Source organism: Mauremys reevesii, linkage group 21, assembly GCF_016161935.1.
Source record: "Mauremys reevesii isolate NIE-2019 linkage group 21, ASM1616193v1, whole genome shotgun sequence".
NCBI lineage: Eukaryota > Metazoa > Chordata > Testudines > Geoemydidae > Mauremys > Mauremys reevesii.
Window position 1 is genome coordinate 11,429,109 of NC_052643.1, and position 21,276 is coordinate 11,450,384.

Below are 21,276 nucleotides of genomic sequence, written 5' to 3' on the forward strand. Positions count from 1 at the left end.
TAGCTCTGCCTGCCTGCATTGCAAATTCAGCCGTAACCAAGACTTTACCATAATTTGACAGTGGGATTAAAACACACCGAGGGTGCTGTCTGCGCTGCAGAAGGGAACCACCCTTTAACTGTGTCAGGACAGCCACATCCATACCTCCTTGTTGCAGGATTCCCCTGCGCTTCCCCCGTCAGATGGGATTGGCTCCCTCCAGGGTGGTTGACAAGCTGCTAAGCAACCCTGGCAAACATGTGACTTTCTAGGAGTATTAGAAAGTGGGCACCTACCTGGGTTGGGTTATTGAGACATGGTGACCTGGAACCTGTCTTGGGGTGTTTGGTAGGAGAGGGAGTTTGTGCAGCTAGGACTCATACATGCATGTGCAGGTGGGAGATGAGTGGAAAGAGCCCACCTGCAAATCCACTGATACATCACTTAATTAGCTAAAGCAGTGCTGGAAAGGCACCCAGCAGGGCTTGTGCAAGAGCAATGCAAGGGCACACCCTGTGCAGAGTCGGCAGCTCCTGGATTGCCCCAATCTCCTTTTCCAACAGTGGGACGCTTGCTGCTTTCAGCAGCGAAGCTAGATGGGAGTCGGGTCTGCCCGTTCACAGTTGTGGGCAGTGGCACCAGTGAGGGAGGCAAAACCCTGGCCTGAATTTCCCTGTCCCTCCCCTAATCCCCTCGCAGCGTGGCACCTTGCAGTGCTTCGACCTGCCCCAGGCACAGCTGCCTTAGGAGCCAGGTGAGCAAGAGGAGATCTGTACCTTCTGCTGGTTCAGCTAATCTTCCAGGGTCTTTTGCTCGGGTAAAGTGGCCTTTGGCGGCTGCTCCCCAGCTTTGTGTACTCTGCCTCGGCCCTGTCTACAACCCCATGGGAAGAGCCTATCCCATTCTGTCACATGCCGGCCCTAGATGCAGCTGTCACTGCGGGCATGGCAGCATTGTCTCCAAAACGGCCTTTTGACCGGGAAAAGTGACCCTGCTCCTATGGCACATCTTGAGACACTGTGCCTGCATCTCACAAAGCAAGGAGAACAGAGGCAGCTGAGGAAATCACTCCTTTTCTCTGACTGAGTGAAAAAACACCTGTAGGGCTGGAAACCCTTCCAGCACTGAAGCGGTAACCTTCCCTTCCCCCTCCCCGATGCACACACCAGAGATCAAAAGAGAGCCCTATCTCGGTGGAAACAGGGCCATGCCAGCGCTGCTGTCAAACAGAGCAGAACGTTCTCGTGTCTAATATGGAAATGTGAGCGTATCAGAGGCTCAGAGCAAGGGCTGCGCTGGCAGGTCATGGAGGCAGCTTTCTCCCTGGGAGACAATTCCCCAGTAAAATGTTCACTCCCGCAGCAACAGCGTGGTCTGGAGATGTGCTCCTCTGATCCCTGGAGACAGAGAATAAAACTGTGTTATTGCAAAGAGAGCGAGAGAAGAAAAATCAGGGAGAGAGGTTTTATTTTTTCTATTTGAGCTGCTGAAAAATAAATCGGTTAGAAGCCTCCTCAGTTGAGGAGATTTAAAAGTAGGCTGGACTAACGGCTGGAAAATACACGGTAGGAAGCGACCTTGCCTTGGCTGGATGACCTCGTGGCTGTTGCCATTCAAAACCCAGCAATAACCCTACAAACCAACAGCACGACTTCGGCTCTTTAGTCTATACAAAAACAGACCTGACCCTGGCCGTGGGCCAGAGCTGGACAGTTCAGATCGAGACTCTCCAAAAACGTGGGGGTCTCTAGATCCATGTGTTTGGTCCAGACCTCTCTCCACTTAAAAAGCTATTGAAGAACAATAGTCTGGCCCAGCTTCTGCTCCCACTGAAGTTTGTAGCAAACCTCCCTGCTGGGCTGCAGTGGGCACAGGAGCAGGTGCTCTGTTGGCTGGGACAAGAAAACCCAGGTGGCCACGATCCTAACACTCAGCTCTGGCTTTGCTTCTTTGGCCATAGCTGAGCTCACAGGGCAAAGGACAGAACATTGCAATGCTGCAGGCTGCCCTCTCTGTCTGATTAGAGGAACCGGGAAGGGAGCCTGGCTTCATGGGGGCTGGTAGCTGTTCCCAGCTACCTCTTAGCTAGTGGGTGTTAAAGGAGAGGGTCTAGCTGCGGTAAGCCCTATTGGAGGGGAATTATGCGATGCCTTGCTCTGGGCATGAGTCTCAAGCAAAGGGTTCCATTTTCCCACCTTGAATTGTGAAGCCCCAGTGTGTCCCCGTTGGGGGGAGGCCGTCAGCAGTGGGAGGCAGTGGCATCGTAGTCTGCGTCACAGAGCTACGGAGAGCCTGCCCGCTCTGAAGGTCTGGTTCCCTTGTAGCTGACGTTCTGGAGGGCACAAAAGGTTGTGATGCTGTCACTGTGTTGACAGAGTGAGAGAATGATGGTGAGAGAGCTGCACTCACGTGCGCACACCCGGAGCCCTTGTTAGGGGGGCCGGCCAGGAGAGAGCAGAGAGACAAGCAGATGTCTGTCTAGGCCCTTGCTTCTGAGCTTCGACACTGGAGTCCTTTTCACACCTGGCGGCTGGAGGAGATTTGACAAGATCAGTCTCCCGCATTACCCCCTGGTAATTACAAAAGCAGACAGCAAAGCTGCCGCAGAGCTGGAATTATCACTGGCTGAGTCATGTGAAATCTCCAACTATAAGTGTGGAAATCCAGCTTTTCTCCCTCCTGCCCTCCCACCTTGCACCTGAAATCTGCTCTGGGGCTGATCGGATAGAGTTTATGGTAATTAAGTATCATTATCCCCCCCCCCTCCTTTTTTTTTTTTCCCCTAATGACACGGCTGTGAAAAAACCTCAGTGATTTTCCTAAATCGGGGTCTGGGTCTTGTGGTTTTTTCCTCAGAGCTCCAGTTAAGAGCATCAGAGGGGGGTTGAGACAGTTGATGCCTCTCTGAGCTTGCTGGGGAGGAGGGGTGCCAGGAAGGCAGGAGGCTGTGGGCGGTCTTGTCAGCTAGGAGAGTCGGGGGAGGTGATTTGGAGGGGAATTCCAATCCCTTTGCTCTTTCCTGAAAGCACCGGCCACCTGCTGCACAAGCGGTTGCCGCGGTTGCCTCTAATTATCCACCACTCCTCTTTTGAGTCAATCGGCTGGGTGGCAGATGCACCCCATTGAAGGGGTGGGGTCCAATTCCTAGCACTGCGCAGCACGACTCGGGCTTTCAACCTGTGAATTTCACAGGAAGCCCATGGTCCTTGAGATACAGAAACATGTCACTAGGGTGTCGTTTAGTGGTTGCAGTTTGTAGCCCTGGTTGCAGAGTGCTGGGCTGGGTGAGAAATTGAGTGGAGCTCTGTTGTTGACCCCAGCAAAATTGGACAGAAATCATGTGCTCATTCTCTGGGCTTTATACTTACAAGGGAAAGGAGCCGTGTGAATGAGGGTGGTGGTTGGAGGTTCGAAACCCAGGATATTATAAGCTTTTTGGCTTCATTCTTTTCTTGGGGTTTTGGAGGAGGTGCAACGGGTTTTTTTGGATTGATTATGACAGTAACATCCCCAGTTGAGATCAGGGCCCCACTGTGCTAGGAGCTCGATTTAAAAAAAAAAATGGGGCAGAGTGACCCTGCCCCAAAGATCTTATGCTCTGAGTGGACAGGACAGGCGAAAAGTAGACGGGGAAGGAGAGGTGAAGCAACATGCCTGAACTTGTACAGCAGGGAAATGGCAGAACTGGGATTAGACCCGGGTCTCCTCAGTCCTAGTCCAGTGTCCTATCCATTGTACCATGCTGCCTTTCCAATGCCGCTTGCTCCCCTCAGTGATCATCCTCTCAGGGGATATCCAGACCAGGGGACCTCTTGGTTGTCCGAGAGGTGTATTCGTAGCTCTAGTCACATGACAGAGTGCGAGTCAAAGCACCAGCATCCCCAGGTGACACTAGTGTCAAGTGACTGGAATTTGTCCCTTTGCTGCCATCTTGGATTTGGGGCCAACATGGCGGCACTGTCGGGAAGGCCTGAAGGGCTCGGACGGGGAGCGAAGGAGAGAGAACTCAGAGCATGCACACAATGGTTCCATTAATAGATTGCTCTCTAATTCAGTCAACATGCTGGCATTCTAGTGAAGCTACGCAATGGGCAGGAGCCCTCCCCCCCCCTTCCCTCTGCCCGTTAAAGCTGTTATTGGGAGTTTCTCTCTGAGTAATGAAAAGGTTTTGCCTGTGGGGATGATCCAAGATAAAATAGTGTTAGAGCAGCCCCTGCCAAGGCGTGAGTGTGGTAATTACTCTGAGTTCTGCTTACAGTAAACAAAAGCTGCTCTGGATTTTATCTCCCCTGGTTGCTATAGTGGGGTCCCTATTGCCCGGGGAGCAGGTGGGGCCTTTCTGAAAGGGATTCAGCTCCACACGAGACAGCAAGGCTTGGCGAATGTGGAGGCAGGGATGTATGCAGTAAATCTGTTAGTCACTGAACCTAATTTTGCCTTCACTATCCATGCAATCCCAGTGGATTCAGTGCGGGGGAAGCAGAACTTGCCCACCTTATTTGGAGACATTGGTACTGCACCTGTGAGCAATGGGAGGAGGGTTGGCCCCATAAGTTATATCAGGGCTGGGCTGGGGTAGTTTGTATGGGGTTTTTTTTTCCCCTTGTGGCCCTGCTGGGGGCTAGGCATCCAGCTGATTTCAGGGTTCAGTTAAAAGAATCATGTGTGTGTTACTCAGACATCAATTGATTCTTGTTCAGCTACTCAAGCTAACGAGGGAATCGGTGGAGTTGTCCTCTGCCTCTTCACAGCATCCATCGTCGTGAGGTGTAGGTCAAAGTTGCGGTGTTCTGAATAAGTGACAATCGCTGCTCCTCTCTTGCGAATAGCCGAGCCAGTTGGGACGGGGGCAAGAGGGGTGGTGGTGGTCTGATAACTGCATCTCTTTTATAACTATTGTTTCATTGCAGTAACCTCCCAGACATGAATTAATTTACCTTCACAGTGCTCTTGGGAGGTCGGCAAGAATTATCGCCTCCATTTTACAAATGTGGAAACTGAGCTATAAAGTCAGATTAAGTGACTTGACTGAGGCCATATAGGGAGACTGTGGCAAAGGAACTCAGATTCTGAGTCCCTGTGTGACACCTGAACTACACGACCATTCACTTTCTCTCGGGGTAGAATTGTGGGCAGGGCGCTGGACTCAGGCTTAGTAGACTTGGGTTCAGTTCCCAGCTCACAAAGATTCTCTGTGTGACGGACCATTGGCAAATCCCTCACTCTGCCCTGTGCCTCCGTTCCTCATGCCTGCCTCACAGGAGTGTTGTGAAGATAAAAACCGTAATGAGTGGGGCGCTCGGCCATACGAGTACCTAGAGAGACTGTTTCTGTGACTTCCCTTTCGATAGCTGGGCGGATGGGTTTTCAGTGCTGCTCCTAGCAAAACTGGTGGCGTGCTACCTGTACTGCAGTTCTCAGACTCAGCTACAGGAAGCAGTTGAGCAATGAGCATCTCCGTAGTGAGGGATCACCTTGCCTCTCTCTGTAGCCACCTCCTCCAAGCATGTTCCAAATGGCAGGCTTGAAAAAAAGGGGTGGGTGTCTATTTAGGCATTAGTTGAAAAGAGAACTAGCATCCCGCAAGGGGAGTGGATGAGAATTCAGTACGTCTTTCATCGTGTGTTTGTGGCAGCAACTGTCCTCCTTTACCCCCTTAGGTAAAGTGAGTTTGCCTGTAATTTTGTTTGATTGTAATGTAACACTCTTGGCTTCCAACAAGTGTGTGCGCGCGCGTGTGCGTGTGCATGTGCTGAGTTTGAAGTTTTTTGTGTTAAGAGTATATGCGTGTGTTTGGAAGGGGTGTTGGGAATATAGATACATGGTTGGGGGTGTTGGGTCTGCGGATTTTGTGTGTTGAAGGTGTGTGTGCATGTGTTTGGGGGAGTTGGGTGCTTATGCATTTGTGTCGGAGGAGGGGTTAAGTTTGGAGGTTTTGTGTGTCAGGTTCATATGCATGTGTTTTGTGGTATTGAGGGAGGATATCACTTGACTTTCGTTCTCTGTCTAGTTCTCTGGTCTCCCTGCACTGATGTGATTTCTTCCATCTCTCTCTCTCTCTCTCTTTTTAAAACCTTCTACTCTTCAGAAAATTCCCACACGCCCGTGCTTGAAGACTCAGTGACTCAGATGACCCCAGAAGAACACTACAGACGGATGATGTCAGCCCTGAATGAACACAGCACCTTTGAGGAGCAGCAGCAGCAGCGCCTCTACCAGTTGGCCAACAGCATGGCAGTCCCCAGCCACGGTGGTACGGGCTTTCGCGGGGGGAGGAATGGGCTGGATTTGTAATGTGTTTAATTAAGTCTCTTGTTTCGTTAGTTCCCTGTGAGCTCTGATACTTTATCTAGCAACTGTCATGGGCTGTAACAACACCTAGTGGTGAGAATGGAGTGGATCTGCTGTGAGCTTTGCTTCTGAGAAGCTTAGACAATTAGATCGGCTGCAATCACAAGCTATCAGTAGCGCAGGGTCCTCTCCCCTTCCTCCTTTCTCCTTTTCTTGGAGACTCTCAACCCAAATATTCAGAATCCTTGGTGCAAGTGTGACTTGGTCAGAAGTGGAGTGAATTTAGTGGGTCTCTGCCTAGTCTCATCTCATCACAAGCCCATCCTGCCCTTTGGCCTCATCCAGAATGGTTGGCAGGCTTGGCTGAGCAGAAGCTTAGGGCTTGGACAGATGAGGGGGTGTGGTCACTGACGTGCAGTGGCAGTTCTGTGAGAGGATCGAGCGCTGGAGTAGCATGAAGTGTTGCAGGATGTAGTTTAGTGCATTGGCAGTGCTGTGCATGGGAAATTCATACAGCACCTGCCTGCCATGTGTCTGGCCGTAGCTGGTGTTTATGACCCGCCACCTTATGAGGATTCAATTCACCGTGTTTTTAGGAATGAGAAAAGTACCATGCAAATAAGCCCAGGGTGCAATGAAAACTGTTCAGCAGGAGAATGCATAAGCCAGTGGGAAATGTGTGTCTGGGGATAGACAGATAGATTCATCCCTGGTGTGTAACTTCATTGCTCTGGAGATGAATTGGTCCCACTCTAGCTGAAACCAGATCTGCTGTGGGCAGAGGCTTGGTAAACCTCGGCGCTGAAAGGGAGAAACCTCTTCTGTGCCCAGCATACTCATGTTGTGAGAGTCTCATCAGAGCTTTGCCACAAGAATACTGTAGGCAGCTTCCAGGCACTGCTTTCCTTGCAGCCACAAAACACCAGCAACAAGGCAGGACGTTGGGCTGTCTAATGCTGTGTTGGGTGTTACGGGGAAGCCAAGATTCTTCCGCCTCACTCTGGTTTAATTCAGAGTAGTTTAGGCTTTGGCTACACTGGGGTGTTTTTGCATGGATGGAGAAAACCCGAGTGAGGATGGTGCTGCACCAGCGTAGGAAGTGTTTTGTGCTGGCGTAGACTCAAAGTCGGATAAGCTGCACATGCGCCAGTCCTTTTTTACACTGGTGCAGCTCGTCTACACAAGGGATTTGCACTAGTGCAGCCACATCAGTGCAAAATAAGAAACAAACCAGCCCTTAAAAACAACCCCCCAATTCTGAACAGGTTTTTGTGTCTTGCTACTTCTGCTCCATTATCCTGGGGATACTGCGGCTTCTTCGGGGGAGTTTGTGCTGTAGTCCTTTGGTTTGTGCTTTAATTCAATAATAAAAATAAAAGTGTTTGTCCCTCATACTGGGGAGCCCACTCAGAGCCAGTCACAGGGTGTTCAAGGTATCGCGAGCATCACCTGTAGGGGCGCTAGTGTGTTAGCAAAGCAGTCAGTGGGGAATTGGGTCCTGGTGAGAGAGCCCACAGGTGTTGTACAGGCGTCAGTCTGTGTGTACACCTTCCCTTCCCTTGTGCATGTGTGACATGCTGTAGCCAAAACAAAGCCATTAATTGTGCACGTGCCCTCTGCCTTTTCAGATGCAAGAGCAGGTGAGTGAGGGGGTGTCCCAGGGTGAATCTCTGGGGGAGCGGGGGTGGATTACTGAGCTGCCTTGGAGCAGGAGGGATTGTTGGCGAGAGAGATTTGACAACTATCTGAGCACAGAAGGTGAAGGTGTCACTGGGAGATAGAAATTACACGGCACAAGATCTCTTAGTCCATGTCCAGCTCTCTTCCTCCGAACCTCTCTCTACGTAAAGCCTTCAGCTGCCAAACTGTATCTGGCATGGATTAACCAGAGAAAGAAAGAAAGAGAGAGGGGTTGTGGGCGGGAGAGGTAAGAGGCAGAGCAGCATCAGCAAAGTATCTGGTGAAGACTTGAAGGAGAATCTCCAATCTGGAGTAAATCCCCAGGGCTGCTTGTTAGGTTAATAAAGAGGCTGCCTTCCCCTTCCACTCTCCATTTGATTTGATTTGCTTCTCTGGGTGGCAGGAAGGTGATCCTGTTTAATGTAGAGTTAGGATTTGTTCAGCATCACAGGCACAGCAGGCACCTTCCCAGACACGCAATGCGTGTGAGCGCAGCACACCCACAACACGCACATGGGCGCTGTATAGAGACACGCAACACATCTCCACAGAGGCACAATGCGCACAAGCACAGTGCATGCACAGCCGGTGCATAGGCACAGGACACACACACACAAACACAACCCGAGTTGGTAGACAGAAGCAGTATGCACAGTGAGTGTGCCCATGCACAGAGTGTGCGCCCTGGCACAATACACAACTGCACATAGGCATGACATGCACAAGTACAGTATACACAAGGACAATACAGAGGCACAACATATGCTTACACAAAGGTGCAACACACAAGTTGTGCATGTTTGGTATTCACACAAGCACAATAGACAACATATGCTTACACAAAGATGCCACATGCACATGTTGGACACACAACATGCACCTACACATAGGTACAGTACACACAGCAGACATAATACATGCACAGGCACAACTCACACACCTATATACAACATATGCGTGTGCGCTGGCACAATACATAAGCTCATATGCAGCACACACCTACATGCATGTACACAGGCTTATTACACAGACTCACAACAGGCCAACACATAGGCCCAACTCACTTGGGCACAAATTGGGCACCAGACATGGAAAACACCCCCCACCCCAGGCACAACACATGCACCAGAGCAGCTGATGCCACAGCACTTCTATCTCCAGAGCAGCTCATTGCAGTAAAAAGCCTGACATTTTTTAAAATTATGATTAAACTGTCCCCTCAGCATTTCTGGGAGTGTGGGGGGAGTCCGATTCGGAGGTTTCGGGGTGGGCAGGAGAGGGGGACGCTGCATAGACAGGCTTTCTTGTGTAACGTTGACAAGACAAAACTTCAGTGTGTTCTGGATTAGCGCCACACCACAGGCCTCTGGTTGGGCTATAAATTATTAGTGCCAGGACAAAGCGCAGTTTATCTGCAGGCTCACACGGAGGCACCAATAACGTTAATTATTTAGAAAATGTTAATAATTTAGAAATCTCCCTCTTTTTTTTTAATTGCTTTTCTTTCCCATTCCCCCTCCCACACACTGCTGCCTTCCTCCCAGCATCCCGTGTTCTGAATTCAGTCCGTCTCCGTGCCTGGAACCTCTATCCACCAGCGTTGCGGTGTCAATCACTCTGATTTCCCAACTGTCAGAGTGCAGGATTGTAAATAACAGATCCTCCGGGGTGGGAGAGGAAGGGCTAGGCGATGGGCTGGGGGAGGGAGGGAGCGACGGGAGGGGAGGAGGAGACGGGAAGGTATACGGGGGAGTTGTTGCGGTCATTCAGGATCAATGCAGCTTCTGGAATTGGCTGCATGCCAGACTTCTAAATTACAGGCACTGTGGCAATAAGGAGTGACCTGGGTTTTTCAGATAATTAATTTATAAACAGCGGAGGCACATGGTCCCTGGCTCGGCGAATTCTGCTGACTTTTTATGTGATCTGATGGGGCTGCTTGTTTCCCTCTCTCCTACATGCCTTTACAGTTTAAAAATATAGATCATTTTAATGTTTGTTCCCTTTCTTCTCTTTTTAATGAGTTTGCATGTACATGAATGCGGCAAGAGGTGCCTAGGGACCGAAGTCCTGTTTATCCACAGCTCAGGCAAAGTTTTCCACCCCAACCTGCTCTTCCGCCAATGGGTCTCAGCCCTGACTGGGAGGACCCCAGCCCCCAGCTAAGGGGGTTGAGTCAACATGGCCAGTTGACGTGTATTGGACACTTGTGTGGGTAACGAGAACGTGCCTGGTGACATGCCGTAGGATAGGAAAGAAAATAGAAGGGCTATAACTCGTCATGCTCCAAGCTGTAAGCCAACCGCTGCTCAGAGTTAGCAAGAAACTTCCCCTGGGGCAGGCTGTTCCGTAACTGCCCACCAGGGGAGTTCCTTGCACCTTCTTCTGATGTAGCTGATAGTGGCCACTGGTTGGAAGCAGGATACTGAGCGAGATGAACCATTGCTTGGCTGATGGTCCAGCAAATTCCTGCGTTCTTCATCATTCGTTTTTGTTAAAAGCACTGGGCGGGGGGTGGTGGTAAATTTTCATTGTGAGGTTGGAACTGGACCAAGACCCAGAGTACTCGTGTCATGCAGGCTGCTTATGCTTCAAATGGTGATTTAGAGGTGACAGGCTTTCTCTTCCCTTACCCACCACCCCCTGAGCCATGATGCTGCACTTCCACGTGCCCCCCGCTTCAACCTCTGGAAATGCAGAGGGAGGCTGGGTGTTTGCTGCTAGGGCAGTGGGGAGAGTGGTCTACCAGTCTCTTCCCCAGCTCTGAGGCAGATATGAAGGGGAACTCCGGTACAGCGGATGCACACCCGCCCCCTGGGTTTTATGCTGGATTTGATGCTTCAGGACCTCCCTCTTCATTTCAGATCTACTCACTGTAGGCACTGCGGGTGTTGCTATTGTGTTATCATAGTGCCTAGGACCCCCAGTCACTGACCAGGAGCTCACTGTCGTAGGCAGGGTACAATCTGTTGATCTTTGTCAGTGTCTCATGCTGAATCAAATCCTGTGGGGGAAACTCTGCCAGATGATCTTGAGTGGGTGAAGGGAGGAGTAGGCCTCGGAGGCTGAACAGTGTTCAGAGATTGGAGCTGGGGAACCTTTGACCGGAGGGCGTTTGGCCCGGCTGCAGCTTTTTGAAAGCTTTAGAACATGTCTTTGCGGCATCCATTTTCCAGCCTCCTTGCAGGGGTGTCAGATATTTAAATAGCTATTGTTTCTGGAAAGGTTCTCGGCCTGTGTGGGAGGGGTGTGAATATGCATCCATACATGTGCAATGTGTGCACAAAGGCACGTGTATACAGTATGTTTCCATATTTCAATTTGGAAAAAAAATTGTATTCACATATATGACTATATACTATCTAGACTTCTCGCTAATGCACAGGACTGAGAATAAAGACACGTGAGGGTCTAGCCTCAACTCTGGCACACACATGCGGGGCGAGCCTGTGCCCCAGTTTTCCCATCAGTAAAATGAGGATAGCATAATCTTAAGCACCTCTGTAGTGCTCTTCAGCCCTGGATCTCAAAGCACTTTGCAAAGGCAGGAAAGAATTATCCCTGTTTTTACAAATGAGGAAACTGAGGCATAGAGGCGAATTGACTTGTCACGCAGCAGTACAAGCATGGGATTAATAATTATGACAGGTTGGTGATGGCTAAGGAGTTAATGCAGGCAAAGCACTTTGAGCGTTTCATGGAAGGTGCTGCAGAAGTACAAAGGATGATGATTGTAATATATACTCCGACCAACACCCTATTCCTATATTCAAGTACATTCAATTTGGCTCTGTCTTGGCTTCCTCTGACACAGAGCAGTAGCTAGTGGGTGTGAGGAGGGGGTTTCCTGTCTGTGTGTTTTCCAGTGTGTCATGAAGACAATAACAGAGGTTTCACTGCTGGGCTGGTGCAAGCGTGCAGAGGCAGGGTGCCCCGGAATTGTGTGTAGGCAGTAGATGAGGAGAGGTAAGCCCAGCGTGGGGAAAGGAGCACGGCTTGGAGGCGGGGAATCTCCTGATGGTTAACTCTGTGGTGGGGTAGCACTCCAGAAAGAGTCTCTTGCAATGCAGGCGGCTGTCTCACCTGTAACTAATCCCCTTAGCGTTTTCATTGGTTGTCCTGGGCTGCTCTGGTCCCTCTGGTGGATAAATTTATCAAATAGAATAATTAGTAAAGTGTGGCACCTGCACAGCAGTGCCCAGCTTGGAATGCTGTACAAACACCAACTAATTAGTGTGCTGTAATGATCTTGCTGGGGAGGAATTAATACCCCCATTTTACAGGTGGGGAAAACTGAGTCAGAGCAGCTCCGGGCTTGTCTATATGGTCAGTGGAACCAAAGCAATTGTAAGTCACACCGTTAGCTATTTTGATGCAAGTCTGTATATAGATGCTTATTTCAGAATCACAGTGCCCTAGGGCTGTGGCTCGGATCCCATCTAGCATTTGCTATGTTCCTGTGCAATGGGGCATTCAGATTCTGAAATAACAGTGCGCACATGCTGCCTTGCACTGAAGTGACTTGAGGTGTGAACTGCAGCCCCCTTAGCTATTCTGGTTTCGTTTCCTGTGTGGACAAGCCTTCAGCGACTTGGCCTAAAGCGGGAGACTGCACTCCGAGTTGGGGTTGAGAGATTCAGGCTCAGTGAGCTCAGCTTGAGAGCAGGAGCTCAGTGGGGAGGGGGGCGTTGCAGTGACCCCTGTTCTGCCCTACGTGAGGCCATCTCCTCCCTACACCACCCCTCCTTAAAAATGAGTGCGAATCTCCAGCTGCAAAAGGTGAGTGAAGCAGGAGGGATGAGCCTGCTTCCCCCCAAGGAGCTTAGATGGGGCTCTTAGCATGACCCCTTTTCCCCTTCCCGCTAAGTAGCCTCTAGTGCACAGCCCTAGGCTGTCCAGAAAGGCTGCTGGGGCGGCTAGCTTACCCTCCCCGCTGTAGCGATTGACTGATTTACTGCCTGACTCATTCCCCACCTCCCTTGAAACCTTTCCATGGAATTCCCCGCGTGTGCCCCAAGGCTGAGCTGCAGGAGCCCTCCCAGCGGGGAGCGCGGCCCACGCACTAGCCCGACCAAGGCAGATGTTTCTCATAGTCTGTTTGCAAGTGCCAAACCGCCACCTCCCGTCAGCACCCCCCCCCCCCCCAGCTCTGGGCACTGCTGAGGCTCCAGGTAGGCGAGGGGGAGAGTAAGTGTTGTGCGAGACTGAACAGGACAGCAGGGATATGCAGGCAGCATGGGCTGGGATATGAATTCCAGCCAGTCAGCGCTGCTGCAGCAGGGGGAGAAAGCAGAGCCATTACTTACTGTTAACTCCATGGTTCTGTTGGTCACAGATACTGCTGGGGGTCAGGGCAGAAGAACGTGATCTTCTGGGCAAGAGGCTATGGGGAGGGTAGGGTGGAGCCTGTGGAGGCAAAACTTTTGCAACCTTGCCCTGTGTCCTCTGACAGGCCGGGAAATGGGCAAGTCTCTTACTGGCTCTCCTGTGTGTGCACCATCCCTTTTCTGTGGGAGGGGGAGCGGTGTGTGACCCATCAATGGCTATTAGCCAAGGTGGTCGGGGATTCAAGTTTGCAGCCTCCTGCTCTGGATGTGCCTAAACCTTTGACTGCTGGGACTGGAGGACAGAGGCTGGATCGCTCAGATTGCCCTGTGTTCATTCCCTCCAAAGCATCGGGCACTGGTCACTGCTGGAAGACAGGATACGGGGCTGGACAATTGGTCTGACCCAATATGGCTGTTCTTGTGGGGGGGCGGGGGGGGAAGCGGGGTCAGCTGTAGTTCTGATTAGTCCATCAATTTGGGCCCCTTAGGGCAGCTGTGGGCTTTGCTGAACTGGCCCGTGTCACTGTGTCCCCCTAATCTTTGCCCTAGGAAGATTTCCCTCCCCCCAGTACAGTGACTCTTGCTACCAGTTCCCTTCCCCACAGCTGTGGCCCTGGATCCCATGGGCTAATTCTCCTGGGGCTGCACCAGTCTGTGTGCTGGGCTGTGGAGGGTCTGACCTCAGCAGGGGACCTGAGGGCACTCCCAGAGTCAGGGAACCGGAGCCAGTTCTCAACATGCTGCACCCAGGTGGGGCTCTGCTGACTTGCCAGTTTAACCAGCCATGGTACGCCCCCGTGGGCAGCTAATGTAGCCACGTGGGGGCAAATCCAGCAGGGGAGCTTGGCTATGGCTCTGAACTCTGGGCCTTGTCCCCTCTCCATGGGTGGATTGCAGGTATTGATGCTCATAACCACTGGGCCCTGCCTGTATTTGCATTGGGCCCCTAGTGGGGGGGGCGCTAGGTGTCCAGCAGCTCCAGCCCCCTCAGCAGAGGGTTCATTGCTGCCACCAGCTCAGTTCCTGCCCCCCCCCCGGAGCTGAAGGGAAGAGACCAGCTGCCAGGTCTTTGCCCTGCCCCGGGGAAGCTGAGTGGGGAGCGGGGGCAGGCAGCAGGGTCCTGGCCAGCTGGGGCGGTGCAGCGCTGGGGGGTCACAGCGACCCAGGGAGCGAGCCAGGCCCCCGGCAGCAGACGCGGGGCCAGAGCTGGACCCCCCCCCCTCCCCGCGGTTCCCCGAGTGCGGGGCGCCGGGCCGGGCCCGAGAGGCAGCGCGGAGAGCGGGCGGGCGCGGGAGCAAACTCCCCCCCCGGGCAGGCAGGCTCCGTCAACAACCCCCCCGCCCCCGCCCGTGACACCATTTCCTCCCGCGGCCGCGGGCGGTAGAGCCAGCTCGCTCCGGGGGAGCAGAGCCCGGGCACAGGCGCCGCTATTCACCCCGCGCGGCGAGGGGAGCGAGGCGGCTCCGGCGGCTCCCTGCTCCCGCCGCACCTGCCCGCCCGCCCGGCTCCCCTTAGCGCGGGGAGGGGCGAGTCCGCGGCGGGCGCCAGGCAGGGGCAGGCGGCGGGCAGGCTCCGGCGCTGCAGCGGGGGAGGCGGCGGCGGGGCGGGTCGGGCGCTCAGCGGCCGCAGGCTCATGCGGGCTTTTCCCCCCCTCCCCCTCCGCAGATCTGCTCCGAGCGCGGCAAGAGGCGGCGGCGCGCAACCCCGGGGCCATGGAGGCGCATCTCCCCTCGGCCAGCAACTCGTCCAGCCAGCGCCGGAAACAGGGGCTGCCCCAGCACCGCGACACGCACTTCCCCGAGAGGTACCGGCGGCGGCGGGGCGGGGCGGGGCGGGAGGGGCTACGGGCAGCCCCGCCCCCTTCGCTTGGCTCCACCCCCGGGGCGGGGCTGGGCGCTGGGAGGTCCCCGCAGCCCTTTGGCCATGGGGGGGTTGGCTTGGGGACGGGGGGCAGGGCTGCCCAGAGGATTCAGGGGGCCTGGGGCCAAGCAATTTCTGGGCCCCTTCCATCAAAAAAAAGTTGCAATTCTATAGAATAATACATTTTTGTGGGGGTTGCCCCACTTGCCCCCACCCCCCTCTGGGCGGCCCTGGCGGGTGGTGGGTACTGGAAGGAGAGGCGGGAAGGTGGCTGGCCCCCGCGGCGGCCTGGCCATGGGGGATTGGCTTGACGAGGCCCTTGGTTTTCACTTTTAATTTTGTTTAAAGCTTCTTGGGAATTTATGGGGGTTTCTTGCAAAAAATTTAGAAAAGGGGGTGGAAGTGGTTGCGGAAAGTGAACTTTGCTGGGTAAATGTGGGGGTGAACATTGGGGGATGGGAGGAGAGAAAAAAAGGAACAACTAGCGAAAGTGGGAGAGGCCGTAGGAGGCCAGGGGGTTATCTCCATATGCTGCGTCCTCCACCTCTTTCACTTCCAGGCCTGCTCCAGAAAGAGAGATGGCAGCCAGGTTACCTGAGCCATCTCGGTTACTAAGCCGCTATCTCCAAGGAGGGAGCCAGGTCTGGGGAATTCTGGCACTTCTCTTTTTAGAACTCAGATACTGACATACACATCCTCATGTGCATGTGTGTGCAACTTCCACTACGTTGCCGTACTTTAACAGACAGCCCCATGTTTATACTTAGACTAATTTATTATGAACATAAACACATCTATCCTAGTGTGTGTGTTGGATTTTTTTTAACATAATCAGCATATTCATGTACTTGAAAATCTGTACATGTAAGTTCCAAGGAAGTTTGTTAAAAATGGAATATCATTATTATTTAATAGCTTTTGTAAAACTCAGGTTTTTTTTGGCAAAAATCAATAAAACTGAAAACAAAGGAATATGTAGATGGACTAGGCATGTGTGTGTGCCAGGTTGGGTGTGTGTGTGAGTGGGTGCATGATATGTGTCATCTGGTCTGTGTGTGGTTGCATTGATGGGTGTGTCTTTGGGAAGTATGTGTGTGGAAAGGGGGGATATGTACATGTGTGACTTTGTGCTTGCACGTTTCATACACGTACAAGGGTGTCAGTGCATGCGTGGGTGTATGCACTTGCATGTTAGTGTTTGCATGTTTCTAGGCACGGATGTGCTTGCTCATTACACGTGTGTGGGTTTATGTGCTCTCATTTGGTGTGTGGGAATGGGGCTGACATGCACGTGTGCATTTCAGATCCTGGTTTGTGAGTCTCAGGCTGTTGGTAACATTCTGTCTAAATCCTGCCTTGGAATCAGGAGTTGATGATCTCGTGTAACCTGTTCTTTTGGCACAGAACATGCTAAGCTGTTTAAATTAGAATTTTATAGCTGCCCCAGATAATAACAAAAGGGAACTAATGCTCTGGGACAGACGCTGATGAGAGGGAATTTTTTTTTGAAGGACAAGACTTGGAGGTGAGGCTTCTTTGCTCAGCGAGTGCTGCTGGAAACCTGGTTTACCCAGATCATTTATCTCACTCTGTGTTATAAGATGTTCCCTCCGCAATCAAGGAGTTCAGGGTGAAATTAAATTAAAGCCGTCTTTGTTTCTTGCACGGATAGCGGAGAAGTGAAGAGGCGGGAGATGGACTGACTGCCACGGGGGCTGACACCCTCTGGGGGGCCCGGAAAGGGCTGTGGAGGGCTTCACTCTAGGCTTTGCTAATGGTCTTTCTTGATCTCTTATTGAGAGTGAGTGGGAAGGAAACTGGAATAATAATTGAAGTGCGTGTGAGGAGAAGGTGGTTCTTTCAGCTCATAGCCCTGGGGGAATCCTCTGCCTAGTAGCTCTCTGTGTGCAGGGGCTGGGCGGTCCTGATAAACCTTTGTCCTACCGGCTGCACTTTGGCTAACCCATCCAGTACAATCCAATACAGTCGATGCGTGCTGTAGACAGACCTGTCAGGAATGCAGAGATATAGGCGAGTTTCATTGCAGCCAGTTGGTAGGAAAACTTCTCTGACTACGTGTGGCCTGGAAGGCTGCCAGGCCAGCCGGAGAACTGGCTGAGGAAGCGCTTATGGAAGGGTGTGTGTGTGCGCACATTGGAAAGGCAAACTAAAAACGCATGTTGATGGGTATCAAGTCCAGGATTTACCTGGGACTGCCAGGCAAGCGGAGAGAAGATAATGAAGCCCAAGCCGGAGAGTGTTAAATCTTGTGTGGAGAAAGTGTAATCCAGTGGGCAGAGCAAGGGACTGCAAATTAGGGCATCTGTGTGTTTTTTGCCAGTGATGGAGGGAGAGGGGTCTAATAGTTAGATCCGGGGCCCAGGAGTCAAGACTCCTTCCTGAGTTCTGCTCCCAGCAATGGAAAGGAGTGTGGATTAATTATTATATTGGAGACTGGGAGTTAGGACTCCCGGGTTCTATTCCTGGCTCTGACACTAACTTTTTCTGTGAACTTGACCAAGTCACTTACCCTTTTGTGCCTTAGTTTCCCCATCTGTAAAATGATGCCAATGCTCATTTGTAAAACAGGGTATGTTTAATTACTGTTTGTGAAGGTCTTGAAGGTCCTCAGGTGAAAGGCGCGAGTAGTTGAGTCTTATTGCATGGAGTAAGAATTTCTGGGCCCACCTGCAACCCACTAGTTATCGGCATAAAGGCGCTGTAGATACTGAGACCACCACTTGTCTGAATTGATGGGTATAAAAGTGAAGGGCTATATTCTTCCCTGGCCTATACACTCAGAAGCCTTGTTTACTTCAGTAGACTTGCCTAGCGAGTAAGTCAGGGCAGGCCTTTCTGCTGGATCTGTGTGCAGAAGCTGCCCCCAAGTGCCTGGGTAGGGTAGCTACCCTAGGAGCTTTTGGATGTTTTGTGTGAAAAGTTCACACCGTGGGCCTAGCTGGACCTGGGCAGGTTTTCTATTCCCCTTTCCTTGTGCGCAAGGCACAACTGACCCGACAGATTAATTGTATGCAGCCTTCTGGTCCTGTGAAGAAGGCATGAGAAGGTTGTGTTTGTGTGTGTTCTACCTGTTCCTTTGGCAAAGTTCTCAGGTGTTACAATCGTACGTCAGCTGAGCTGAGGGATAATTGCAGGGGTCCTGCTGGGAGGCGGCAGCTTCAGCTATGCCCTGCGGTCAGGCTCGTCAAGTCTGCTTGACCTTGGTTCCCATGATTATTGTTTGTCCCCAGAGAGCCTTAACCACTCGAGGGTTACTTGGGGTCATCCCGCATCACGCTGCCCCCACTCGTAAGGGCCGTGTTTTGTGCTTCTTTACCATTGCACGGCGGAGGGCATTAGGCATGCCTGGAGAAGACAAGGCCACAGATTGCAGAGACAAAGCACCGGAGGGTTAATCTCTCCTCCTCTCTCTCGCTGTTGGTCTTGGCCTCTGGATTTGTATTTGACTGCTGTGGTCTCTGTCAATAAGATAAATCGAAGTAGCCTTTGTGTTCCTTTAGCAGGAAGGGTGTGGAAAGTCTAAAAGGCGGCTGGCTCAGGTAGGCAGGGGGGGAAGAGGTGGTGGAATGAGCTGGCTCACACAGAGAAAACTGCAGGTGGATTGATGGTGTCTCTTTTCCTGGGCGCATGATGTGAGCTGCTGGGCATGGTGTTAAAATCCCATTTCAGCTTCCTGTTGGGAGCTTTGTGGGGATCAGGTCAATTCACAAATATAGTGGCTTTGCTGGCAAGAATAATTAGCCACTCAAGAATTCATCTATTAGTTATGGCAAGGGGGGAAAACCCACACCAGCAACCCTGGTTTATTTATCAAGGTGGCACCACATTTTTTGCAGAGGACGAATTTGCATCCATTTGGGAAAGTTTAATTTTCAGGGGCGAATAGGGTTGCGGAACAATTACCATGAGCTGATGAATGCTCAGGAAGATGGGTGGGGCTCAGTTTTTGTCCACTGTTTGGATTCATAGTCACTGGTCAGCAGTGGGTCTGGTGGTCTGAGCACAGGACAGGGAGCCCGGTGTCTCGCTGGGAGGCCAAGGACCATGTTCCCAAAGCGCATGTACAAAAGGCATCCGTTTCCAAATGCACAACCCCAAGATGTGCGTGGATCCCAGGAACGTGGCCTCTGCGGCGAGGGGAGCCACACGGATACCTAGATAAATAGATGCGCACCTGGTGCATGTGCATGGCTAGATGATAAAACCCAATTCTCTCTGTAGCAGGGAGCAAGTTGCTTCACCTCTGACCTACCTACAGCTAACTTACCTTCCAAGGGGGTTTGTGTGTATTTTAAGGATCAAGCTAGAGAGTTTGGAATCTAGATCCAGACTTTTCCAAGCTCCAAGGTGTTTGGTTTCAGACCCAGAATTACAGGGTGCCCAGCTCTGGGAGGTGTGTTTGTAAAGATGGGGTCTCTGATTGTGAAGATTGGTTAGTTGAATGTTACTAAAGGGCTTGGAAAAGTTTGGCTCTAGATTCCAAACTCTCTAGCTTGACCTGCTCCTACCCCCCACCTCCACCTGCATGATACTATGCCCCATGTGAAATGGGACGGAGACCACCCTCTCTAGAGATGAGGGATTGGTTTGGGCTCTGTTTTGTATCCACCGAGTTTCCTCGGGGCTTGCTTGTTTTCGTTGGAGAGACATTTGGCTTCCCAGTTTCCTACACAGGGTGCTAGGCCCTCTGGTTTATCCTGTGGCACCTACTGCTAGTCACTATCTACATCCTCATTTGAACAGAAGCTTCTTCATCAGCCCAGGCTCTGCATATGCATGTGTAATAAATGACCCATTAGCTTCCAAGCAGAGCCCGCCAAACCTCAAATCCGAACCAGGCTTCAGAGGTGAAAGGCGAGTGCTTTCATCTGCTGCTCTGTCTATCCCCATTGGGCTTAGGGTTCTTTTCCATCCACCTCCACCTCCTCTCTTCAGGGGTGGTCTCAGGAATTTGGCCCGGCTATGTGACTGGGGAGGTTAGCATTCCCCTCTCTTCTGGAAAAATGTTTATACCCCGCATCTGAAGTGCATTGCACAGGTGATCAGAATAAGACTGGCCGATCCATAAACCATCTCTGCAGATGGGTGAAACCAGACAGTTTATGTGACACTTCAGATTCATGTGTGTGTTTTGTGCTCGTGTGGAGCTGTACTTTGTCCAGTGGCTAACACTGCACGGCATCAGAGACTGGGCGGGGAGGGCATAATTCATTTATCATTTCCCAGGGAGCACATAAAATAATGTGGGGGGTGGCAGGTGGGGTGAGCTGAGTTAATAAAGAATAGTGAAAAACTCCAGGTGCTGGGAAATCATCATGTGTTTGGCTCCCTGGCAGTTCGAAGGGGGGAGGCTGAAAATCAGCGCACTCATCAGTAGCTCCTTGAATCCCAGTGGCGGGCCGGCTGGCCTTTGGTTTGCAGGGAGCTGTGGCCAAACTCTGAAGTCCTTCCTCAGGCAAAACTGTCCTCAAAGGCAATGGACGTTTTGCCTTACAAACTTAGTGAGGATTTCAGGATGTGCCTCTTTCCCAATGCTGCTGCTACTGCTGCCTTTAACTCTGGGCCAGGCCTGGCACGCCTCAGCTCCTGCAGTCCCCGCTTCCTTCTCTTGATCTTGAAGGGCTTCCTTTGCTCATCTAGCTCACACTAGCGCTCTTCTTTGCCCAATTGCAATCCCTCCCAAGACTCTCCCCCGGTGAACTCAGCATTCGTCACTTTCTGGCCTGGTCTACATCTGAGATTTCCCCCCAAATTCAAACCAGTTTTCAAGCTGTCTGGGGCTATAGCCCAAACCAGGATCCAGGCGGCCTGGACTGGTTTGACTGAACTGATTTTAAAACCAGTTAGAATTTTCCCAGCCCCTCCTTGTCTAAAGCTATTTCTATCATCCCATCATGTGGTACATGTCGTCTAGCTGGTGCATGTCTCCTTGTACCTAGAGACCCCAAACGTGTTCTTCAAAAAACCCTTTTGGTTTATTTAGTTTCCCTCCCTGGTGCAGCAGGAGTCTGTGGACGGGTATTAAAACTGCCTGCTGCAAACCAGCCAAGAGCTGTGTGCCAATTGCCCATTACCTCAGGTTTCAAGTGTCTCTTCCTATCAGAAGCAAAGCAGAATA

The 21,276-nt window shown here is 51.8% G+C and overlaps 1 protein-coding gene across 5 annotated transcripts in view; it reads left to right on the forward strand.

The window, feature by feature from the left end:
• The window catches only part of SAMD11 (sterile alpha motif domain containing 11), a 180,310-nt gene that overhangs the window by 131,968 nt on the left and 27,066 nt on the right, over nucleotides 1–21,276 (forward strand). For all 5 annotated transcript variants that reach the window (XM_039509263.1, XM_039509264.1, XM_039509265.1 and 2 more), the window contains exons 7-8: nucleotides 6,068–6,232; nucleotides 14,943–15,081. In XM_039509263.1, coding sequence (XP_039365197.1) covers nucleotides 6,068–6,232; nucleotides 14,943–15,081 — 304 coding nt within the window. The remainder of the gene's footprint in view (nucleotides 1–6,067; nucleotides 6,233–14,942; nucleotides 15,082–21,276) is intronic.